Source organism: Erinaceus europaeus, chromosome 4, assembly GCF_950295315.1.
Source record: "Erinaceus europaeus chromosome 4, mEriEur2.1, whole genome shotgun sequence".
NCBI classification, from domain to species: domain Eukaryota; kingdom Metazoa; phylum Chordata; class Mammalia; order Eulipotyphla; family Erinaceidae; genus Erinaceus; species Erinaceus europaeus.
In genome coordinates, this window is record NC_080165.1 from 122580625 (window position 1) to 122607645 (window position 27021).

General features: G+C 37.9%; 1 protein-coding gene across 1 annotated transcript in view; it reads right to left on the minus strand.

Moving 5' to 3' along the window:
• LAMA2 (laminin subunit alpha 2) overlaps positions 1–27021 on the minus strand; it is a 711163-nt gene that overhangs the window by 294495 nt on the left and 389647 nt on the right. Inside the window, exons 13-14 of the mRNA XM_060190486.1 lie at positions 12271–12366; positions 9694–9905 (exon numbers count right to left, since the gene is read on the minus strand). Of these exons, the coding sequence (XP_060046469.1) occupies positions 9694–9905; positions 12271–12366 (308 nt within the window). The remainder of the gene's footprint in view (positions 1–9693; positions 9906–12270; positions 12367–27021) is intronic.

The window sequence follows — 27021 nt, forward strand, 5'->3', positions numbered from 1 at the left end:
CCAGAGACTCACCCTACTAGGGAAAGAGAGAGGCAGACTGGGAGTATGGACCGACCAGTCAACGTCCATGTTCAGCGGGGAAGCAATTACAGAAGCCAGACCTCCTACCTTCTGCAACCCACAATGACCCTGGGTCCATGCTCCCAGAGGGATAGAGAATGGGAAAGCTATTGGGGAGGGGATGGGATAGGCAGATTGGGTGGTGGGAATTGTGTGGAGTTGTACCCCCCCACCCTATGATTTTGTTAATGTCTCCTTTCTTAAATAAATAAATAAAAATAAAAAATAAGTCATGTTAAGCAAGATAAACCAAAAAGAGGACAAATATCAAATGATCTCATAAACTTATAAGCAGGATATAATACATGGAGAAAGGGAAGGAAGAAACAAAGTGAAACTTAGACTGGACAAAGTGTATTGTATCAAAGAAAGACACTGGGAAAGGGGTGAGGAGAGGTCAGTTTTCCAATTCATATTAAATTCTCAAAATGAAAAAAAAAAATCAACATCCTATACTAATGTAACATTACTAATGTAATGTTGCTCTAGGTAACACCACTATGTTGCTCTAGCATTTCACCTGCCATAAATTCTTGTTGAATTATATTGCATTTAAAAATAAAAAGTAAATATATAATTAAAGAGAAATATTCTTGATTTATAATATTGCATCCGACGATCCCAACCTAATCAAAGCAAGGAGTACCACCTCAGCATGCTTCATTTCAGACTGTGTCCAGAGACTTCAGGTGTGGAATGACAACCCTTTAGCTTCATTAATCAGTGAGACATTTCCTTTCATAGCATTCTCTAATTCCATTATAGGTGGTTCACTTTCTAACAAAGTCCCAAAACCTAAATATAGACTAGGTCCATGAGATAGAGTATATGTTCACACATATCCATAAACTAGGGCAAAATATATACCTGAAAGCAAAAGTACACAGTAGTCTGCAGTGAGTACCCCCCAACATTTCACCTGCACTATTCCAGCCTTTAGGTCCATAATTGTTCAACAATTTGTCTGGATTTGCATGTTAACTCTCTTTCAAGAAACCAGGTTCCAGATGGCAGCATGATGCTGACCAGACTTCCCTGGACAGACGACCCCACAAATATGACCTAGATCTCTGCTTCCCCAGAGCCCCACCCTACTATGGAAAGAGAGAGGCAGGCTGGGAGTTTTGGATTAACCAGTCAACGCCTATGTTCATCAGAGAAGCAATTACAGAAGTCAAACCTTCCACCTTCTGCATCCCACAATGACCTTGGGTCCATACTCCCAGAGGGATAAAGAATAGGAAAGCTATCAGGGGAGGGGATGGGATACAGAGATCTGGTGGTGGGAATTGTGTGGAGTTATACCCCTCTTATCCTATGGTTTTGTTAATGCCTCTTTTTTGAACTTAAAAAAATTAAAAAATAGCACATGCTAAGCATACTATAAGCATATCATCGACTTGAAATACAGTATTAAAAGTGAAAAATGAGTCCAAGAAATATTATTTATATCACTGAATCTAGTTCTTTGCCATTCTAATGCATTCAAACACTTTTAGAGAGCACAGGATTAAATGGTGTCATTGACATATAAATTACTATTACTTAAAGATGACTGGTAGGTCTCCATTCTCATACTATGCAGACAAATAAATGACTTGCATTTTAGTGTATTATCTCAAGAATGGTTGTAGAATTTTGTTAAGAGTTTCACAGAACAGAGCTAAGAAATCTAGATTTAATCAAGCGAGATAACAAAACAAAGTAAATGTAATTAAGTGGCAACCTTAATCAAACTGTAATCTTTTTAGCAATAAGTGTTTTAAGTTCAGTATAACTGTATTGAGAGAATATTATTTTCTATGATTATTGTCATTATCATAGATTTTCACATTTCTCCAAGATAGCTGTCAGTACATCTTATCCTTCACCAAACTGCCATCTTGTGCTACCTGAGGGACTAAACTTAGACTTTGAACCTGCTTCTACTGCTCCCCCCTTTCTAAATCTTTTATTTTTATTGTGACATCAATAACTGTACTCAATTGACAATGGATTGAAATATGTTTAACTTCATACGAGACCATAAATAGAAAAATAATCAGTTTTTGGAAAAGTCATGCTCTATTTTTCTATGCAAAAAAGCATGATAACTTTTCCACCAGCTCAATATTTACTAGTTTTCTATCCATCTGAATTAAAGGCACTTTAAGGTACTTAAAATATTTATACACTAATGTTAATGGTCATAGGAGGCAAAATAGAAAATCTGACAAAATCTCTCAACAGATGGATGAATAAACAAAAAGTAATATATTCATATGATGGAAAACTACTGGACAAGAACAAAATGCAATGTTGGAACATGTTGCAATATGAATAAACCTTGGAAACTTTTTTCCAGAGTTATGGGTTCATATATACATGATTTCAGTGACCCAAATTACCTTTGCATTGAGATAGAGAAACAAAGCAAGACAGGAATGTTGGGGATTAAATCTGGAGCATGTATTAAATACTTAGCAAGGCACATGCCCTAGACAGAAGGTTACCTCTCTGGCCCTGTACCTGACAATACTTAGGACAGGGTTTGATAAAGTTACTAAACAAAGGGAAGTATTGCTTATATTAACATAAACTTGTAAACTACTTTTTGAGAACAGACTATGTATTTTATCTATTCTTTAACCTGATCATCTCAAACATGATCAATATTTGTGTTCTATGTACAAATCGATCGATAAGTGGGCAGATACCCCCTCCAAAAATATATATTTATACTTATATATATATATATAGTCAATGAATATGTGAATAAATTGATAGGTAAATGAAATTTGGTTATGTTGTATCAACTAACATTTTCCACGACACTAAAGTTCAGTGCTCATATTTCAGATGAATAAAATCAAATAAGTAGAAAGCGATTTATTTGGTACTTAAAAATGTAAATAAATTGAAAAATGTTGGAGTTAGGTCTTAAGTTCAGAGGTCAGAACTCAGCTGCATGTATTCTACATATAACTGTATATAATAAGCAAACTCTCAAACTGAGATACTTCTTTTTTATCACTTTAATACTTTAATTTCAGAATTTAATTATCTCATGATTGCCATCCTAGATACTTATCATACAAAAACTGTGGTAATTTACTAAACACAAAGTTGGTGAATTATATATACATCTAGTTCAAGTATTTTCAGTACAGAACTGATAAGCAAAATGTATAGGTATTGGGAATGTTTCAAAATAGAAAAATAAAAGCAAGTAACTGATAACTCTAAGGAACAATTTTAGACATATAAATCAAAAACAAAAATATTTTTAACAAACTGACAATTTCATTTGTCTTCTGAACAACAGCTGTTCCTCTTGGTAATCTATGTAACCACTTTGAACTGTGTGAAATCTCAACATTCACACATCGTTTCCAGCTCTATTCCATATTAGCATTCACTGAGGAGTCCCAATGTTCATTAAGTTATGCTATTTGTTAAATGGGATTTTAATGTGTTCAACATTTTTAAGTGTTACTCATGAAGAAGACTGAGGTTTATTTTCTCCCTTCAGTATGGCCATTTTCTTTTCTGGATACTGAACTGCATACATTGAAATACAAAACACTGACAGTAATGCAGTACTGAAGTTTGGAACTTTATGAAATAGCAATGACTTGCGAACTAAGTCAAATGTTTTAGCTGTCTATTTTTCATTATTACTATGACTTGGAAATATTCATAAGATGATGGATGAAAAGACATTAATAAGTGTATATACATATATGTATTTTTAAAATGGAATAGTATCAGAAACATTGCCCTGATAGTAAATATATTTTACTACCAGGGTTATTTTTTTGCTGAAACTCCATACCTCCAAAATTTCACAGCTCAGTGGATTCTTATTTTTAATATGCATTTTATCATATTACTAGAGAAAAAATGCTTTACAAGATAGTTGTCATGAGTGCAATTTTCTCTCTTCCTATTTTTGTAATATTTATTTCTTTATTGGATAGAGATAGAAGGGAACTGAGAGGTGAGGGGGAGATAGGGAAAGAGATAGAGACACGTGCATCCCTGCTTCATCACTTGTGAAACTTTCCCTCTACAGGTAGGAACCAGAGGCTTTAACCCAGGTCCTTTCACACTGTAATGTGTGTACTTAACCAGGTGAACCACTGCCTGCTCCCCAATTTTCTATCTCTCCATGCTAGTTTTTTTTTCTTTTTTAATTGCCACTAGAGTTGTCACTGGGGCTTGGTGCCAGTACTGTGAGTCCATGGCTCCTGGCAACCACTTTTTCCTTTTTTTTTTTTTTTTTCACATACAGACCTGCTTCACCACTTCATGAAGTGTTCCCCTGCATTTGGGTAGTGAGGGTTCAAACTCAGGTCCTTACACATGGTAATGTGTGTGTCTAACCAGGTGTGCATGGTTCTGCCCCACACCCTAAGCTAGGCTTTAGACAGATGATGGCAAATACATAAGGAGGGAGAGAGAGACAGAGAGAGAGAGAGAGAGAGAGACTATAGAACAGTTCATAAAGTTTCCCCTTTGTATGGTGCTCCTTTGTGGTGGCCATGGATTAAAACCTGGCCCTCATGCAGGATAAAATGTGTGCTACTGGTTAAATTATCTCCCAGTCCAAAGATTATTCCTAATCTTTTAAATTTACTATATTTCCTATCAGACTTAGACTATAGTGTATTAGTAATAAATAATAAATGAATGAGTAACTATTTGAAAAGACAAATCTATTGATCTTAAAGCTCTTGAATAATTGTTTTTCTATCAGTTTTATACTGACAAACTCCACCTAATTCTACTTAAATGAGTACTGCCTTGATTTAACCACTATAGATAAAGGTTATTTTCTCCCCTCTCCTCTCCTCTCCTCTCCTCTCCTCTCCTCTCCTCTCCTCTCCTCTCCTCTCCTCTCCTCTCCTCTCTTTTCTCTTATTCTGTCACCCAGACTTTTATCTTTTCAAAATGATCTTTTCAGATAGAGAAACAGAGAGTTAGAGGGAGAAGGGGGAAGATATTACAGCACTGTAATATTAAAAAGACCAAGCTTGAAACACATGGCAAAGCAGGAACCCTCCTATCTTTCTGGCACCACATACAAAGTCTATCTGCTTTTCTTCTGTTGCATTTTTGTCAAAATGCAAAGACCCCTGGGTTGCTGGTAGGAGATGTGAAGATACCTATCACAGTGAGATAAGAAAGTATACTCACATATCAATAACTATCCTATAATCCACTATTTCCACAATGAAATAGTGAGACAGGCAGAAATGCAAAGAGAAAATATGTAACATCTTTTAGCCTAATTTTCTGTGAATAACTCATTAGTAATACTCATTTAGGGGATCCAAGTAGATTTATTCCATTCCTAAAAGACAAAGGAGTCATCCAGCTGTCTGCTCAATCTCTGAGTTGAAACAGTTGGGAAAGAGCTAGATTTTCCTTCAAATATTTGCAGTCTGACATTGAATAAATTATGAGAGTATCTGATACTTTTATAACTACTCAACAAAAATATGTCAAACTAATCTGAGAAATAATCTTGTATGCCTTAATATTACCTGTGTGCCATATATATACTTCCATGATGTTACTTATTATATCATTGCAGATATATTCATTAGACAATTTTAGACTATGAAATCTTTCAACTCAATAACCTTATACCCTAATCGCCACTGCTTAGCCTACAACAATCATATTGTACCCACCAGATACTGAATGTCTGCCTTCTCCTGTGCATTTTACTGGGAGATTGACAGATACCTCATCTGAAGTATCAATGAACCCAATAATGCAAGCATGATCTATTTACATTTACAAATGACGAACCTGAGGGTCAGAGAAGAAAGTTTCTGCCCAAAATAGCTCAGTTAGCAAATGAAGCTGAACAGACTTAGTCCTAGTGTGACTCGAAAGCCAATGATTATCTTGCTACCCTACATTGCCTCCCAACATATGTTAGATAGCATGTCAGGTATTTTGAGCCATCAATCTCATGAGCTATATTTTTGTCATTATATACAATAAGGGATGGAGACTTAGGAATATACACAAGAATACACATAGTAATATTAAAAGAATTCAATATTTAAAAACAAATGACTGGGCCAGGCTATAGCAAACCAAGTTAAGCACACATGGCATGAAGCACAAGGATGGGTGTAAGGATCCTGGTTCCAGTCCCTGGCTCCCCACCTGCAGGGGCGTTGCTTAACAAGGGCAACAAAATAGAAAAAATGGCCTCCAGGAGCAGTGGATTCATAGTGCAGGCACCAAGCCCTAGCAATAGCCCTGTGGGCAAAAAAAAAAAAAAAAAGACTCGAAACATGGTCAAAGATAATAAATGTAATATCCAGGCTGCATATCTTACCAACATTCTGAAGATAGGTCGCATATGTCTTTTGACATATGCGACCTATCTTCAAGTTCGACATCCTCGAGGAAATGAGTACGAAAGACATGTCTCTGATATCTGATTACTGTAAAAAATGGCGACTAATCCCTAGCACTGCAAAAACGGTGTCATCTGTTTTCCATCTACACCATGCCTCGGCCTCACGTGAGCTTAATGTGCAGCTTGACAATGCGAGAATCCGGCATGAAGCCCAGCCAGTCTATCTTGGCATTACTCTCGATCGCACTCTGTCATTTCACGAACATCTCATAAAAACTGCAGCAAAGGTGGGCGCGAGGAATCACATCATTGCAAGACTGGACAGCTCCTCATGGGGCGCGAGCGCTTCCACACTACGATCATCATCTCTGGCATTATGCTATTCCACTGCAGAATACTGTGCCCCAGTATGGTTCCGTAGCCCCCATGTCCACTTGGTCGATTGCAAATTATATTCCTCCATGAGGATAATTTCTGTTCCACCCCGGTTCCATGGCTGCCAGTTCTTAGCAACATCGCCCCGCCAGATATTCGTCAGGATGCGGCATCATCTAAGTTCATTTCCCACGTCTGCGCTCGACCGGACCTGCCAATATACGCGGATATCTTCACCCACCCTGTCCAACGCTTGACATCTCGTCACCCAATCTGGTCCCCTACGCCTACACTGAACTTCTCTGTTCCAGTCTCTTGGAAACAGAGCTGGCAGTCAGCTGAGGTAAAGAACAAACACCTCATCACAGACCCCTGCAAGCGTCAACCCGACTTTGACCTAGCACGTTATGACTGGGCCCTCCTCAATCGCTATGGAACAGGCCATGGCCAGTGCGCCGCTATGTTCCATCGCTGGGGAGCCAGAGACACCCGAACTGCCCCTGTGGCTACAGACAGTCTATGACCCACATAGTCAACGACTGCCACCTCTCCAGATTCAAAGGAGGTCTCGAAACTTTACATCAGGCTCAACCTGACGCTGTTGACTGGCTACGGAAGAAGGGCAAACGCTAGAAGAAGAATATGTCTTTCAAGTCCTAGAATCCACACCAGTATAATTTCTCAAACTGTACTTGCTCATCTGCACTAATAATTCTAAAAGTCGAAAGCATACAATTTACATATATTTACAACTATTAAATAGCTGGGTTGAAAATGTGCCAAGTTTCAGCCTGCAATCTTGTCTTCTTCCACTTCTCGAGTCCACCTAATCATAAAAGCAAAGGAACCTAAATCCTTTATCTGAGACATTTATGATAGAAGAAAATTCTCCTTAAACCTAAGCATGATTTTTGTTAAGATGGCTTAAATTATTTGTGCTTGCTAACAAATTGTATACCTGGTTGGGAGTCTGTTTATTATATTGTGTGAGCTAAACTGAAATCAATTTAAGTGGTGTTTTACAAATATGACTCAATCCACAAGTAGATTAGATATAAATTAAAAGTAATAGGCTTACTAAGGCAGTATTTATGCTGACTTTCAGCTCGCCTAAAATAGACAGGAGTTTAAATTCTGATATTGACTTTTTCTCTTTGAACTATATAGTACTTTAGGTAATATTGACCACAGAAAGCACCCACCTTCTTGGATTGGCTCCTATGCTGATTCATTTAACTTTACTCTGTGAATGTGTAGCTCATATATGGGAAGACTTCAGAAAATTTCAAAGGAAGAATTATTTTTAAGATAGGCAAGACACTGAAAATATGTGACATAAATTAGAGGAAAATGCCTTTGTACAAACCAGTCAGAGAGACAATGCTGACAAAGAGAAATAAGCCCCCTAGCCACTTTCTGTCAGTTTGGTTGTCATTCATTTTGAAAGCTAGAGGACTCATCTCTTTTAAACATATACTGTTTAAACATGATGACAATCTTTATTTACTAAATGGGAAAAATACAATTAATTCCTTTGTGCTACTTCTCATCTTCATGGCATTTTTAACCCAGCTACTAGCAAAATTGCCCATGCAAAGGAAGTAGATCAGCAATGGTTCTGTTTATGAATTCTCAAGTTCCTCCTCTGAGAGATGATAATGATGATTACACTTAGCTGAAATACTACAAGTGAAAGAAAAACTAGGCAGCACAAACACATGATAAGGATGAGAGAGCATCAGCAAACTGAAAAAGAAGAAGAAGAAAGAAAAACTCTCTTGTAGATAAACCAGTACAGATAACATTGTTTTGATTATGTCAAGTTGTCAGTCTTCGGTCACATTTAATTGTCTAACTTTAATCTTATTTAGAAAGACATGTCATGATAGCTTCTATATTATTAGAGTAAAAAGGGAGAAAGAAACAGGCTCATTCAAACACAGTTGAAGTTAAATATTCCTCAAATATGTTGCTGTCTTAAAAATGGAAAACATAATGGCGTATGTTCAGTCACATGCGGGCATGGAACTAACCTTTCAAGTAGTTTGAGCACTTTACATAATCATCACATATAATTTTCATGATGACCCTAAAGCATAGACTCTATCAACTTTCTTTCCACGAGAGCATTCCAAAAAGTCACACATAAAGTTCAACATTAGAACAATGAATTCCCTCTTGGGATGACTCCAAAATTCATACACTTTCTTTGATATCATACAGCTATTATAGGCTTACATTATCTGTAAAAAGACTTACAGTTATTGAATTAAAGGTCCTTATCTGCCTTATTACAGTCTATGGTCAAGTCGTGCATTGTTTAATCACAAGAATACTTTCTGTGAAATACATCATTGGGCAATCCATTGTTGTTTGTGTATCATAGAGTAGAGATACACAAACCTATGGTATATACACAAACCTACTCACCTATGCTCCACTATATATGCAATTCATCACTAACAGAAATGTTGTTAAGTGACCTATGGATAGACATTCAATTAAACCTGTAAGTAACAGATTTATGGAAGAAAACATTTTACAGATTATTTTTTGAATATAGGTTCCCCCAGATTAAATCTTTTCAGTTTCCTATTTTCTGAATCAACATAAAATAAACCTTTTCTTCTGGTATAGTATTCCATCTTTATTACATGATCTGGTAGAATCAAGATAGAATCATTTAATATTAAAAAAAAACTATGGAAGATTCATATTATATATTCAAATCTTAATTTTGATAAAAACATCTTTTTAAAAAGAATAATTATCCATTTAAATTTCCTGTTGGAAAGCAACAAACCCTAGAGATCTATAAAGCAACACTTCTTGCACATAAATATGTGCCCCATGGTAGATGTGTAAACACTGGGAAATGCAGTTCTTGAGCTTACCTGAAGATGGCATCCATTCGAAGGCTGTATGTGATTTGTATAAGAAGTCTCTTTAAATTTGCAAGCACAGTCATAAACTCTTTTCTATTGACAGGGTAATTGGTGCCATACTTGGTAAATAATTCTTCTTTAAGTTGAAATACATTAATATGTTCTTCAGAGGGTTGCAGATATACCTCATCTTGAACTGTGCTTATTCTCAAGCCATTCCCCTAAAAGGGGGTGTGGGGGGGGAGTATAAAATATCAAATCGGTGAAAAGAGAGTATTTATGGGAAAAGTACCTGTATCTGCATTCCACACTTTATGGATTATTCTGAATAGGCTTTTAATTTCAGGTTGGCTTTCACTGCCACTCAGTTCACTGCTGAAATATATGAAAGGCAGGTGATATAATTTAGATATAAATCTGAACCCAATTAGTTACAAAACATACTTATTTTGACTGCCTAAAACAGTAGATACCTGACAATTCATATAAATATGTGGTTAAAGCCATCTTGAATTTACAAAAGCACACAAAATTGTATATATTAAACAAACTATTTGTGGTGAATGTGAGTTCCATATGGCAATAGAGAGAAAACCCACAAGATTACTAAGTGATTGTTTCAAAGGACTTTACCATATGAGAGGTGAGGGGGAGGGTAGACAGGTGAGGGGGAGGGTAGACATTAGGCTTCCCTGGAAAGTGGGGGTGGGGTGGGGGTGAGGGTGGGGGTGGGGGTGGGATGGGACACAGTCTTTTTGGTGGCGGGAATGGTGTGTTTACATACACTCCTTTTAAAGTGTAGTCATATAAACCACTATTTAATTAATATGAGAGGGGAAAATTGATTATATGTCTCGAACTTTTTAAAACACAGACTGAGTCTTTTTAAGACATAGGCTGAGTCTTTGATATGTGGACTCTCTCAAAATCCTAGACCAGGGAGAACAGAAGCAACTGGTAGCACAGCTATATACAAGATGTTGGGTATTATACAGCAAACCCTAACAAAGGGACTTTTCAAAGTTAACCCAATTACCAAATAATGAGATGATAACAATAACTAACCATTGTCTTCTTGAACCCTAAGACAGAAGGAACCTCACATTTCCACTATAGAGCCTATATTTCCCCCAGTCCTGGAACCTCAGGGTAGGGCCCACTTTCCTACATGCTTCTCTCAATTCAAATTAAGTAATATTGCATCTGTGGATCGCAACCTAATCAACACAACGAGTTTTATGTTGTTAATGTCTCCTTTCTTAAATAAAAAAAAAATTAAAAGAAGATAAAAAAGATATAGTTTTTTGATATTTTAAATTTACAGGACTAATTTTTCTCAAAGGAATTCAGCCTAAGATAAATCTCTTTCCCTATAAGACAAATCTCTCTCTCTGTGTGTGTGTGTGTGTGTGTGTGTGTTTATGTGTGTTTATATTATCCCTTATATATGCTTACTTTGAATGAATATTATTATATACACAGAGAGAGAGATATCGTTCAATGTAAGCTCAAAACTAGAAAAATGCATTTTTTAAAAAAGAAAGTTTGTCATTTATTCACAACGATGAAAGTTTCAAGACAAATAACAGAACCTGGTGTTATTTCAACAGTGAACATTTGGATCAGGTACATGCATGTTAATACGTACCATTGAGGATGTGTGGGTAGAGGGGAGAGATCATGCATTAATGTGGAGGGAAGGGTATTTAATGAAGGGCAAGTAGGTGAGAAACCTTTAAAATGATTTTTGACTACCCCCCTTTGGAATTGACTATATCCTTCAAATTTTTGAATCAGTTCCTTATAATTTTTATTTATTTATATTGTGTAGAGACAGAAAGAAACTGAGAGGGAAGGAGAGATAGGGAAGGGGAGGTAGGGAAGGGGAGAAAGATGCCAACAGCATTGTTCTACCACTTGTGAAGCTTCCTCTCCACAGGTGGGGATCAGAGGCTTGAGTCTGGATCTTTATGCACTGTAATATGTGCACATTGTGAGGTGAGCCATTATAGGGCCCCTTATTTTTCTTTCTTTTTTTTTTTCCCCTTCACAAAAGCACTACTGTGCTCTGGCTTATGATGATGCAGGGAAATTAACCTGGGACTTCCAAGTCTCAGGAATGAAATTCTGTCACATAAGCTTTGGTACTATCTCCCCAGTTAAGTCAGTCTATTCTATGTTTTTCTTTCCCAAATAATAATTCTGAAGTCACCTTTATAAATAACTTCATCTTTTATTTATTTTCTCCCTCTATATCTAAAGAAGTCATTTTGGAAGCTATGACAGTTGAAAAAGCAAAAGACTATAAATCATTCTTTCACCAAACACTTTTGTCACATTTACATTCTTGGGAAGATGTTCATTAAGTTTTAAGTTTAAATTCTATATATGATTTAAAATCAGGAAAAAACATTCAGACTTCTAGATACGCCTCAGAATAAAACAACAGACTTGAATGAAAAAAAATTTCCAAGAGATTTTTCTGTAGTAGTATGTAAATTAATATCAAACCAACCAGGTAAGGATAAACCTCAAAGAGAACATAAAACAGTAGAACATAAATGACACCCCATCCCCGTACACTACCTCTAAGATAACCATAATCTGGAGCGTGTGTTGTGTATCTTCTTCCTCCGAGTTATATGAGAAGGAGAATGCCAATTGTCCACCAGCCGCTGTAAACTACAAAAGAGAAGATGCATAATCATTGTAACACAGAAGATGGACTATTAAACTGTAACTATTCTTATTATTTCAAAATCATTTCTTTGTTCTAGAGGGCAGGATTCGGACGAAGCAGAAGTCACAAGAGTGCAGAGTAAGAATGATAGACATTCCTTTGGGAGTAACCTTTATGTGAACCTTACCCATCAACTGCAAACCTGACACAAATATAAATTCATGTATTATTTTCCCCAGTATCGCAGGCTTGCTGAAATAGGTTAAGTTCTTTGAAACCAAATGTACAGTCCCTCCTGCCATTTTCTTGTTCTATAGTTTGAGCTTTACAATTCCCAAGCAGAGAAAGATCTTTGTCAAAATTGGGAGATTTCTACATATCCCTAAGGGTCACTCACTTTCTGTGGGTCTGGGTGCTTTCAACAAAGACATCACTCCATTTGACAGACACTTTACATAGACTATAAGCTAAATCAGAAAATGCTGTTGATCAAAGAAAAAGACTAATAGACATTTTTACACTATGATAAAATTAATTCATAACAACCACAAAAATACATTTTCCCCTGAGCACTTATATATGTTACTTTGAATGAATATTATTGTCCCTTTTCATTAAACAAACTTTTTTCCTCCAGTAGGCACACCAAGGACTTTAAAATATCTGTCTGAGGTTTGCATCCTCTGACATTGACAGTAACCTTGTAGGAAGAAAAAAAAAAGCAAGCTCGTTTACAGGACAGGAATCAACACGAGCTTGAGTGACAGATTCAATGCAAATGTTGCACTCTTTAAAAAAAACAAATCCCACTCCAGCATTGTAAATAAAGATATTAAAAACCAAAGCTGATGATTTGTATTCTGCAGTTTCCTCCATGCCGATGAGCAGAAATCTAGCTTTGCAGCATGGGCTCTCTGTGGTCTCTCAAGGCAAACCCTGACCACAAAGCAATTCCCAGTGATGTGCTGGATAGAGGAGGAGGAGCCCAGAATCCTCTTGACATCGTCCCATAGGGAATGGTACATAGCTTAGAATGGCTGATTAAACAGGATTTTTAAATTGCAGCTCACAATGTCTTTTTTTTTCTTTCCTCACAATGTCTTCTAAGAGCACATTACATGGAGCTCTATATGGAACTGAAATTCAAAAAACTTTTATTCCCTTGCTTTACTGAGAAATAGCCCTACTCTAATGACTTTTCACGTATAAAATAATAAATATCTGCCTGAACTATACAGCACTTGGTATTACTGTGAGTAATGAGGGGTGAATCTATGTAAAAAGGTTTTTGTCCTATTAAATAAGCATTTCAAAATTTCACATATCAAGCTTGTTCAAATCAGTCATATTTTTTTTTGCATTAAAATAAGTCTAGAAAGGAAGAGAGGAAAAATGCTTTATGTATTAGCAAAATACTTAGAATTTTCTAGATCAATACAATATCTAGTCAGAGGTAGATTTGAGAAGGACATTGGGTCATAGATCTCCAATGGTACTTATAGCTTCTGAATATGTTTTGATTATTAAGCTATAGACTAAGTACTCTTGTAATTTGGGGGTAGTTTCCCTAAAAAATAACAATTAAATTGATTGTTCATTTTTGATTCGCTGAAGAAATTATCATAAATTCAAATATACAGAACTTTAAATTAAAGACAACTTCTCATTCTGCCAACAAGAGTCCAAGCGTGTTTAATTTGCATTTTGGACATTAAGACTTTAGATCAAATAGAAAAATACTTTATTTGTTCTGAGACTTGATTGTTTTTACTGTAGTTTTCATGTATACCTACAGTAGCTACAAAGCTGTAATATATATGTAAAATAATACACTATGGGAAAGGAATGAGTTGACATGGTGTAAAGAACTATTTAGAAAATTATATGGAAAATTATATAGAAAAGTTATGAGAGTTATGTAGCTAACAGAAAATCTGAAATACAAACTAAGGATAGAATTATTTCAAGCCATTTCCTTGAGGATTTAAAATAATAGTAGCAATACAAATTAAAAGTTGTTTTTTCACTTTGTTTTAATAAAAAAAAACAAAAAACTTTTCCAAACTCTTTCATATACTTGTTACCCATGCTTTGGCAATAGCAGCTTTCATGTAGTTAGATATATGTCTAGTAGTGATTCTGCTTAGTCATAGGGGATTTTAAAATTTTTTAAGAATTCTGGCCTGGGGAAACAGCATAATAGTTACGAAAATTACTTTTGTATTTTTTATTATTTATTTATAAAATGGAAATATTGACAAGACCATAGAATAAAAGGGGTACAATTCCATATAATTCCCACCACCAGAACTCCTAATCCAAGCACCTCCCTTGACAGCTTCCCTATTCCTTTAAAATTTTTTTTAAGATTTTATTTATTTATTAATGAGAAAGATAGGATAGAGAGAAAGAACCAAACATCACTCTGGTACATGTGCTACTGGGAATTGAACTCAGGACCTCATGCTTGAGAGCCTAGTGCCTTAGCCACTGCTCTACTTTCTGGACCACAATAGCTTTCCTATTCTTTAGGAATTCTCTGGGACCAGGTGGTGGTGCACCTGGTTAAGTGCATACATTACAGTGTACAAGGACCCAGGTTCAAGCCCCTGGTCCCCACCTGCAAGGGGATAGCTTCATGAGTGGTGAAGCAGGGATGCAGGTGTCTCTCTCCATCTCTTTCCCTATCTCCCCTTCCCCTATCAATTTCTCTCTATCTCTGTCCAATAATAAATAAATAAAAATACTTTAAAATGTTAAAATGACAATTACTTTTATGTCTGAGGCTCTGAGGTGGCAGGTTCAATTCCCAACTACATCATAAACCAGAACAGATTTGTGCTCTGGTTTCTCTAGCTGTAGGTGTATCTCTCTCTCTAAGTAAAATAAAGATAACAATACAAATAAATTTTAAAGAGAAATTTCACACCATTTCTATAGTGATTTTTCACCTGTTTGGATTACTAACAACAATACCTTTGTTCTTGCATTCTTACTAGCACTTATTTATCCCATTCTTCTAGATGTGGCCATCCTTAACAGTGTGAGGTCATATCCTTTGTTTTAATTGGGTTGTTTGTTTTTTAACTTCTTGAGTTGTATAATTTATTTCTAGATCTTAGATATCAATTGTCAAGTCCATGAAATGTAAGCATCTTCTACATATACTAGTCTGTCTTTCTTTTGTGATAATTTACTTTCAAGTGTAAAAGTTATTTGATTTGAATAGTTTCATTTGTTTAATCTTGCTTTAATTTCCCACACAATGAGGCTGAATATTCATATGCATCTCTGATACTCACGTTCAGAAATATATAACCAATGTTTTCATCTATGCACCTGATGATTGCAGTTCTCAGTTCTCATATCCAAGTTTTTAATCCATTTTATATCCACTGTGTATGGTATTAAGTGGTCATCTAATTTCATAATTTTACATGTGGTTGTCCAGTTTTTCCCAATATTTGTTAAAGAGGTTTTATTTTTCTACTGCTTTGTTTTGTCCCTTTTGTCATACATTGGATATCTATATATATTTATGAATTTATTTTAGGATAGTCTATGCTATTGCATTTGTCTGAATGACTGCTTTCATTCCAATATCATGCTGAAAAACAATCAACTTTAAATGATTGCATAATATACTAGATTCTTTTTCCCCAAAACCACAAATACACACTTCCATAACATTATAATTATTGAGTTATGCATTTAATCTAATGGTATCTCTCTATGATTATCTCAATATACCTACTTAGTCAAGTACTTATTTAAGTAATTTAAATGGATTGGTTAAGATATAATCACACAATTTAGACATTTTACCCATAGGAAAAAGAATACTTATCTTCTCTAAATTCCTTTGATTCTGTATTTCTTTCAAATCCTTAGTAAGCATTTTTATAAGCAATTAAATCAAGCATTACCTTGTGTTATTCTGAGCTGAAATGATTTTCCCAAAGAGTACATATCACTGTACAAGAATCTGTATAATGAGTTGATTACTCAGCAACGCCTATTCTAAAACAAGTTTCAAAGGTATACTTAAATATTTATTTATCTGTATTAAAAAAATGTGAAACAGAAGAGAGAAATAGGGGAGCAGAGTATTTATTAACTATGGCATAAGAAAATGAACATGTGGGGGGTCAGGCGGTAGCGCGGGTTAAGTGTACTTGGCACAAAGCACAAGGGCCGGTGTAAGGATCCCGGTTCCAGCCTCTAGCTCCCCACCTGCAGGGCAGTCACTTCACAATTGGTGAAGCAGTTCTGCTGGTGTCTACCTTTCTCCCCCTTTCTGTCTTCCCATCTCTCAATTTCTCTCTGTCCTATCCAACAACGAACGGCATCAACAACAACAATAATAACCACAATAAGACTACAACAACCAGGGCAACAAAAGAAAAAATTGCCTCCAGGAGCAGTGGATTCATAGTGCAGGCACTGAGCCCCAGCAATACCCTGGAGTCAAAAAAAAGAAAGAAAGAAAGAAAATGAACATGTGGTCTTTGGGTATTAGACATGCAAATTCATGAGCTATGATTCTGAAACACATTTTTGGAGAGATGAAAAGTTATTTATTTTATTAACTTTTGCTTCTTCTCACCTATCCACTGTCCCTACTGTAAAAGCCACCTTTGCATATCTCCTATCATTCCTTTCGTATACCTATCTTCATTCTCTTCATCAAATCAAATGTGCATAGGAATGCCAATCAGCAACTGACTTTATTGTTCCACTTATTTTTTCCTGTACTTTTTTCCCCCATTTATTGGGGAGGGGGAATTTATGGTTTACAGCTGATAGTAAAATATAGTAGCTTATACATGTGTAACATTTCTCAGTTTTTCCACATAAAAATCTAACACCTCACCTAGGTCCTCTTCCACCATAATGTTCCAGGACCTGGACACTCCCCGTTCACCCCAGAGTCTGTAGGGAAATTGTGGAGATGTGGTGGAGCCTGGCAGGGTTTGACTTGAGAGGTGCGTCTGTCCTGTTAGTCTTAAAAGGTTGCCCATCAAACCAGATTTCCCTGCCTCACAAAACACCCTGCATCTTTCTGTCTCCAGGAGCCTGGCATTCCTTAAAACATTAAGCCTGCTCCACCCTGAATTCCTTGAATACTATGGCCCATCCTTTTATTATCTACATATCAATCTTCTGCTTTGTCTTACAAATGACTAAAGGTCTCCTTCCTAATTCCTTGCAGGGTAATCCTACCAGTGAAACCGCTAGCAACAGTTGCTAAGGAAGCCCCCTACCATTCCCAGCCCCTTCCACCTTTCTCTGCCCCTTTCTTAACTATGTATGGTATTGTCAAGCCACTTCCATTTCTGCCTTGTCTCTTCCCTTGTTCGGCCTAGAGAAGCGCGAGGGCTGACCGGGAGGCTGACACAGGCCATTGTGGCTTATGCCATGTGGCTTAAATAGGTATGCTACTGCCCGACTCTGGAGTGTTGGGATGAATAAAGATTTCTATTGCCTTGCCACCATGAGCTTGATTCCTGGGTCATCTCTCTCCCTCACATCGCTAGCCCGACAAGAGTTCTTTACTTTGGTGAAATACAACAAATCCAGTCCAAGTTCTGCTTTGTGTTTTCCAGTCTGTTCTTATTTTTCAGCTTCTTGTATGAGTGGGATCATCCCATATACTCATCCTTCTCTTTCTGGCTTATCACACTTAATATGAATCCTTCAAGTTCCATCCAAAATGAGGTGAAGAAGGCGAATTCACAATTTTTAATAGCTGAGTAATATTAATATATATACATACACACACACACACACACATATATATATATATATATATATATATATATATACATACATTACATATCTCACACACACACACACACACACACACACACACACACACACACACACACACACACACACACACACTATATATATATTACAACTTACTGAGCCACTCATCTGATATTGGCCACCTGGGTTGCTTCCAGGTTTGGACTACTACAAATTGTGCTGCTATGAACATAGGTATACATTAATCTTTTTGGATGGGTGTGTTGGGTTCCTTAGGCTACATCCCCAGGAGAGGAATTGCAGGGTCATAGGGGCAGATCCATTTCTAGCCTTCTGAGAGTTCTCCAGACTGTTCTCAACAGAGGTTGATCTAATTTACATTCCTACCAGCATTGCAAGAGGGTTGCTTTGACCCCACAACCTCTCCAGCATTTTTTTGCTGCTACCGTTTTGTTTCTGATAAATGACATTATCACAGGAGTGAAGTGCTATCTCACTGTTGTCTTTATTTACACTTCTTTGACAGTCAATGATTTGCACTGCTTCAAAAGAAAACTACACATAAATACCACTGATGAACATAGATGCTGGGCTTTTGAGCAAAATTCTAGCCAACTGGATACAGCAGTATATTAAAAAAGACTGTGCATGGGAGTCAAGTGGTAGTGCAGTGGGTTAAATGCACGTCCCCACCTGCAGGGGAGTCACTTCACAGGCAGTGATGGAGGTCTGTAGATGTCTATCTTTCTCTCCTCTCTGTTTCCCCTCCTCTCCCCATTTCTTTCTGTCCAATACAATGACATCAATTACAACAACAACAACAACAATGGAAAACAACAAGGGCAACAAAAGGGAAAATATAGGGGTGGGAGGGGTGGGATGAGACACAATCTTTTGGTGGTGGAAATGGTGTTTATGTACACACCTATTAAATTGTAGTCATATAAATTACTATTTAGTTAATATGAGGGAGGGAAATTGATTGTATGTCTAACAAAGGGACTTTTCAAAGTTAACCCAATTACCAAATAATGTGATGATAACAGTAACTATCCATTGTCTTCTTGAACCCTAAGACAGCAGGAACCTCACATTTCCACTATAGAGCCTAAACTTCCCCCAGTCCTGGAACCACTTTCCTGTATGCTTCTCCCAATTCTTATCAAATATTACATCTGCTGATCACAACCTAATCAACACAATGAGTGCCACCCCAGCATGCTTCACTCCAGACTGTGTCCAGAGACTTAAGGTGTGGAATGACAACACTTCAGCTTCATCACTCTGTTGAGACTTTTACTTTCATAGTATTCTCTAACTCCATCCCAGGTGGTTCACTTCCTAACAAAGTCCCAAAACCTAGATATAGACCAGGTTCCAGGAGATAAAGCATATGTCCGTCCACACGTATCCATAAACCAGGGCAAATATATACCTGAAAGCAATAGTACACTAGAGTTTGCAGTGAGTACCCCCCAACACTTTATCTCCACTATTCCATCCTTTGGGTCCATGATTCTTTAACAATTTGTTTGGCTTTGTATGTTAACTCTCTTTTCAGCTACCAGGTTCCAGATACAATCAGGATGCTGTCCAGGGTACCTGGACTGAAGACCCCACCAATGCATCCTGGAGCTCCACTTCCCCAGAGACACAACCTACTAGGGAAAGAGAGGGATGCATTGGATCGACCTTCCCATGGTGTATCCCGTGAGTACCCATTCATTGGGGAAACTGACGATCCTTCCTAGCCCATTGAATCCACATGGATCCCAGTCACTTTCAAAGCCAGCAACAAGCAGCTCCTGACAGCTTTGAAGCTGTTGGTCCTGCTCTTCGAGTCCTCCAACTTAATGTTGAGGGGCTGTCCTTTGTCAAATGCGTTCTTATTGGTCAATTGGCAATACAGCATCAGGCAGATGTTATTTGCTACAAGAAACACATATACCAGTCGATGAAGCTGCTCGATTCACCATCAGTGGATTCAATTTAATATGCTATAATCTCCATCCTAAACACAGCCGAGCCATCTACGCCAAATCGTATCTTGCGGACATTTACCATACGGCCTCTTCGACCTTCTACAACTCCATTAGTATTGGAACTATTCAGCTCATCAACGTATATAAGCCTCCCAGTGCCTCATGGGATAATGGTCCTGCCTAGCCTGAATCACTCAGCCGTTTATGTTGGAGACTTTAATAGTCATCACCAAGACTGGGGATATTCCTCCACTCGTGCTGACGGCTCTATCTTAGCCGACTGGGCTTCAGTGAATGTCCTCTCCCTATTATACGATCCTAAACAGCCAGGCTCTTTTCACAGTGCTAGATGGAATAAAGACTCGTCATCGACCTGTGCTGGATTAGCACAGTCAACGGCCAAGCCTTTCCCTTTACGAGACAAGTTCTCAAGGTCTTCCCGCACAGTCACCGCCCAGCTATCATCCACATTGGTCTCCAGCTCCCACTGATTCTGTGCTCGGAGAAACTAAGATGGAACTTCCGAAAGCAAACTGGTGTCTGTTCAGTGATCTTACCAACAAATCTATTCCTGCAATTCCAATTAACTCTATCCGCTCTGAAGATTCCTACAGGAGCTTCCACCAAGCCATCTTCAAAGCAGCTTCCCAAGATATTCTTTGTGGGAGATGTGCTAACTATACGCCTTGACTTGATGCTGAATGCAAGCAACTACTAAAGCAATATGATGAGTAGGGCAACCCAGATGTGGCTGACCATCTCATTGCCTCCCTGGATGCAGCACGCCAAGCCCGCTGGCAACAACTCACAGAAAGTCTGAACTTCATCCACTCAAGTAGGAAGGCCTGGAAGCTTCTTCATAGTCTGGGTGCCGGTAGCCAACCCTCTCCAGTCTCCCATCCTCCCATATCTTCAAACTCAGTGGCCAGTCACCTAACTCAAGTTGGACGTGCTAAGATCGACCCAGTCTGGAAAAGAGAAATTTCCCATGAGTGGTCATCCCACTTCCGTTTATCTTGTCCATCTCCAAAACTCTCTCCCTTTACACTGTCTGAACTGGAAGATGCTTTGAAGAGGGTTAAACCGGGAATGGCTGCTGGCTATGTTAACATCACCCCAGAACTCATTCTTAACTTGGGCCCCGCAGCAAAGAAGTGGCTCACTACATTCATGTCCCACATCTTGGAATCCGAATCTATGCCTAAAATTTGGCGTCCTGCAAAGATAATAGCAGTTTTGAAACCAAAGAAAGACTCAACACTGGCCGCCAGCTATAGACCAATTTCTCTCTTCTCCGTGTGTTACAAACTCCTTGAGAGGCTGCTTCTGTCACGAATTTCTCCTCTTACAGAGAAATTCCTATCACCTGCCCAACCTGGTTTCCGCCCAGGAAGATCTACCTGCGAACAAGTCCTGGCCCTCTCAACTTACATTGAAAATAGATTCCAGAAGAATTTAAAGACGGGTGCTGTCTTTGTTGATCTCACAGCAGCCTATGACATGGTCTGGCACCGTGGTCTCCTAGTCAAGATCTCAAGATGCCTGCCTCCATGGGTGGCCAACACTATATCGTTAATTCTCCAAAACAGAAGATTCCGGGTGCATCTGGGTGACAAGTCTAGCAGATGGAGACTTGTCTCAAGTGGCCTCCCCCAGGGCTCTGTTCTGGCTCCTATGCTATTTAATAACTACATCAATGACCTTCCAGAAAGTTCTTCAAAGAAGTTCATCTACGCCGATGACATCTGCTGTGCAACTCAGGCATCCAAGTTAGACATCCTTGAGGAAACACTCATGAAAGACATGTCTCTGATATCTGATTACTGTAAAAAATGGTGACTAATCCCTAGCACTGCAAAAACGGTATCATCTGTTTTCCATCTACACCATGCCTAGACCTCGCGTGAGCTTAATGTGCAGCTTGACGATACGAGAATCCGGCATGAAGCCCAGCCAGTCTATTTTGGCGTTACTCTCGATCGCACCCTGTCATTTCACGAACATCTCATAAAAACTGCAGCAAAGGTGGGCGCGAGGAATCACATCATTGCAAGACTGGCCAGCTCCTCATGGGGCGCAAGGGCTTCCACACTACGATCGTCATCTCTGGCATTATGCTATTCCACTGCAGAATACTGTGCCCCAGTATGGTTCCGTAGCCCCCATGTCCACTTGGTTGATTCCAAATTATATTCCTCCATGAGGATAATTTCTGGAACCATCCGTTCCACCCCGGTTCCATGGCTACCAGTTCTTAGCAACATCGCCCTGCCAGATATTCATCGGGATGTGGCATCATCTAAGTTCATTTCCCATGTCTATGCTCTACCGGACCTGCCAATATACGCAGATATCTTCGCCCACCCTGTTCAACACTTGACGTCTCGTCATCCAATCTGGTCCCCTACACCTACACTGAACTTCTCTGTTCCAGACTCTTGGAAACAGAGTTGGCAGTCAGCTGAGGTAAAGAACAAACACCTCATCACAGACCCCTGCAAGCGTCAACCCAGCTTTGACCTAGCACGTTATGATTGGGCCCTCCTCAATCGCTATCGAACAGGCCATGGCCGGTGCCTGCGGCTACAGACAGACTATGACCCACATAGTCAATGACTGCCACCTCTCCAGATTCAAAGGAGGTCTCGAAACTTTACATCAGGCTCAACCTGATGCTATTGACTGGCTATGGAAGAAGGGCAAATGCTAGAAGAAGAAGAAGGGAAAGAGAGAGGCAGAATAGGAGTATGGATCTACCAGTCAACACCCATGTTCAGCAGGGAAGCAATTATGGAAGCCAGACCTTCCACCTTCTGCAACCCACAATGACTCCGGGTCCATGGTCCCAGAGGGATAGAGAATGGGAAAGCTAGTGGGGAGAGGACAGAATATAGATTGGGTGGCGGGAATTGTGTCGAGTTGTACCCACCATCCTATGATTCTGTTAATGTCTTCTTTCTTAAATAAAAAATAAATAATTTTTTAATAATTTAAAAAGGGAAAATAAATAGAAAAAAATTAATTAAAAATAAATAAATTAAAAAACTCTTTCCTTTCACCGCTCTTTTATGACTGTTCTTTTTCTTATCTTTTTATTTTTTCTCTCTCTCTCTGTTTTTTTTCTTTTTCTCATTCTTGTCATCCTTTCTTCCTTAATCCTGCAGCTTCCAAAGCCACAGGCCCCACCACCAAACAGTGTGCTTTTTTGAATTCACTTATACAACATTTGGGAATTATTTTGGGGAAGAATTCTGACTTAGAGTCGACTCTCACTGCGAGTATCTCTGCTCAACTTCCTTTCCTCCTTTAGCTACCCCTAGAATATACAGTGGATAGCAGATTTGCATAACTGTCTACTTCAGCTATCCTTGTCTAGTCCTGAGGTTTTTTTTTTTTTTTATTTCTCTTTCTTAACATTAAGCTGCCTCTGATCAGGAGGTTTGAGGTAATCTCGGACAGGGTTTTTTTTATCTTCCCCCCCCCTTTAGGTTGATCAGAATTAACTCTTAGGGTATTTTTCATTGCTACGATAGTGGGCATCTTATCTATTGTGGGAGGAACTTGTCTTGTTACTCCCACCTCCTCTACAGACTCTCCCCTCCTTCCTCCTCCTAGCTAATTAAAAAAATTAAATTAAATTAAAAATAAAGTAATCAAAAAAAACCTTTCCTTTCACTGCTCTTTAATTACAGGTCTTTTTCTTATCTTTTCTCTTTGCTCTCTCTTGTCTCATTTTTCTTTTTTTTTATCTTCTTATACACTTCTTCCTTCCTTCTTCTTTGCCTTTCTGAATTTGTGAATTATTTTGGGGAAGAAATCTGACTCAGAGTGGACTCTCTATGTGTGTATCTCTGCTCTACTTCCCTTTCCCCTCTTGTTACCCCTACAATATACAGTGGATAGTAGATTTGCATAACTGTCTATTCTTGCTATCCCTTCTTTCTTTTCTCTTTCTTCTTCACTGGGATTTGGTTACTATTTTTACACGGACTGGAGAAATTGTTTGGCTAACTGGTAGTGATTAAACTGCTTCAATACTTGCTTCAGTTGCTACTGTAATTCCTGAGGTTGGTGAGTGCAATTGTCATAAAGGTATTTAGTACAGTGTTGCTTGTACTCAATACACAACAACTGAGGAACAACAGAGCATATAAAAAAAAGAAACACATAAATCAAAAAAATGGGTAGATCAAAAACAAATAAAACTGCTACTCCAATGAATGAAGACAAGAGCCCTGAAGAAACTACAAATCAGCCAGAAGTAACCATAAATAAGAAAAGTATGCAAGCAATAATAAACTTATTAATCACAGAAATGAAAACAACATTGGAGGAAAGGAATGGCAGTATAAGAGAAACAACAGTTGAGACCCCCAAGGAAAATACTGATTATCTTGAGGCAATTAGAGAACTGAAAGCTGAAATAGCTATAAAGAAGAAAGAAGCTGAGGCAAGGGAAAGCAGACTAACAGAAGCAGAAAACAGAATTAGTCAGACAGAGGATGAGTTAGAGAAAACTAAGAAAGAGGTGAAAGAGCTTAAAAAGAGATTGAGAGACACTGAAAACAACAACAGAAATATATGGGATGATCTCAAAAGAAGTAACATTCGTGTAATTGGCCAGCCATAGGAAGAAAGAGAGGAAGGGGAAGCAAACATTCTAGAGGAAATAATAGAAGAAAACTTCCAAGATCTGAATAACAGAAAGGACATGAAGATTCAACAGGCCCAGAGAGTTCCAAACAGAATCAACCCAGAACTGAAGACACCAAGACACATCATAGTCACAATGAGAAGAAGTAAGGATAAAGAAAGGATCCTAAAGGCTGCAAGAGAGAAACAAAAAGTCACATACTAGGGAAAACCCATAAGATTATCTGCAGACTTCTCCACTCAAACTCTAAAAGCCAGAAGAGAATGGCAAGATATCTATCAAGCCCTGACTGAAAAAGGGTTTCAACCAAGGATAATATATCCTGCTAGACTTTCATTCAAACTAGATGGAGGGATCAAAACCTTCTTAGACAAACAACAGTTAAAGGAGGCAATCATCACCAAACCGGCCCTGAAAGAGGTTCTAAAAGACCTCTTATAAACAAGAACATCACTATAATACTGGCAATATATCAGAGTGAACAACAAAAAAATTTTTTTGAACAATGGCACTACAATACATTAAATCCAAAATATCAATAAATGTCAATGGCTTAAACTCACCCATCAAAAGGCACAGAGTTGGGGGATGGATCAGAAAACATAACCCAACCATATGCTGCTTGCAAGAATCCCATCTGTCACACAAGATAAACACAGACTTAAAGTGAAAGGATGGAAAACTATCATACAGGCTAACGGACCATAAAAAAGGGAAGGAACAGCCATCCTCATTTCAGACATGATAGATTTTAAATTAAATAAAGTAATAATAGATAGGCAAGGACATTACATAATGATTAGAGGATCAATCAGCCAAGAAGACTTAACAATCATTAACATCTATGCACCCAATGAGGGACCATCTAAATATGTCAATCACTTACTGAAAGAATTTCAAAATACATCAATAGTAATACAATAATAGTGGGAGACTTCAATACCCCACTCTCACACTTAGACAGATCAACAAAGCAGAGAACCAACAAAGATACAAGAGAATTGAATGAAGAGATCGACAGACTAGACCTCTTGGACATTTTCAGAGTCCTTCACCCCAAAAAACTGGAATACACCTTCTTTTCAAATCCACATAACACATACTCAAGGATAGACCACATGTTAGGCCACAAAGACAGCATCAATAAATTCAAGAGCATTGAAATCATCCCAAGTATCTTCTCAGACCACAGTGGAGTAAAACTAACATTTAACAACAAACAGACAATTATTAAAAGTCACAGAATTTGGAAACTAAACAACATACTCCTTAAGAACCATTGGGTCAGAGATTCACTCAAACAGGAAATTCAAATGTTCCTGAAAACAAATGAAAATGAAGACACAACCTATCAAAATATTTGGGACACAGCTAAAGCAGAACTGAGAGGGAGACTTATAGCCATACAATCACATATTAAACACCTAGAAGAAGCTCAAATGAATGACCTTACTGCACACCTCAAGGACTTAGAGGAAGAGGGAACAAAGGAACCCTAAAGCAACCAGAAGGACAGAAATCACTAAAGTTAGAGCAGAAATAAACAGCATCGAAAATAAAAGAACCATACAAAAGATCAATGAAGCCAAATGTTGGTTATTTGAAAGATTAAACAAAATTGACAACCCACTAGCCAGACTCACCAAACAAAAAAGAGAGAAGACTCAAATTAATAGAATTGTAAACGATGGAGGAGATATCACAACTGACACCACAGAAATCCAGAGAATTCTGCGAAACTTCTATAAAGAACTATACGCCACCAAGCTAGAGAATCTGGAAGAAATGGAACTATTCCTAGAAGTATATGCCCTTCCAAAACTGAACCAAGAAGAACTACAAAATCTAAATGCACCAATCACAGACAAAGAAATTGAAACCGTTATTAAGAATCTCCCCAACAACAAAAGTCCTGGACCAGATGGTTTCACAAACGAATTCTACAAAACTTTCAGGAAACAGTTAGTACCCATACTTCTGAAGCTTTTGCATAAGATTGAAGAAACAGGAATACTCCCTTCCATCTTCTATGAAGCCAACATCACCCTGATACCAAAAGCTGATAGCGACAGAACAAAAAAGGAAAACTACAGACCAATATCTCTGATGAACATAGATGCCAAAATATTAAAGAAGATCTTGGCCAACCGGATACAGCAACATATCAAAAAGAGTGTTCATCATGACCAAGTGGGATTCATCCCAGGAATGCAAGGCTGGTTCAACATCCATAAGTCAATCAATGTCATTCA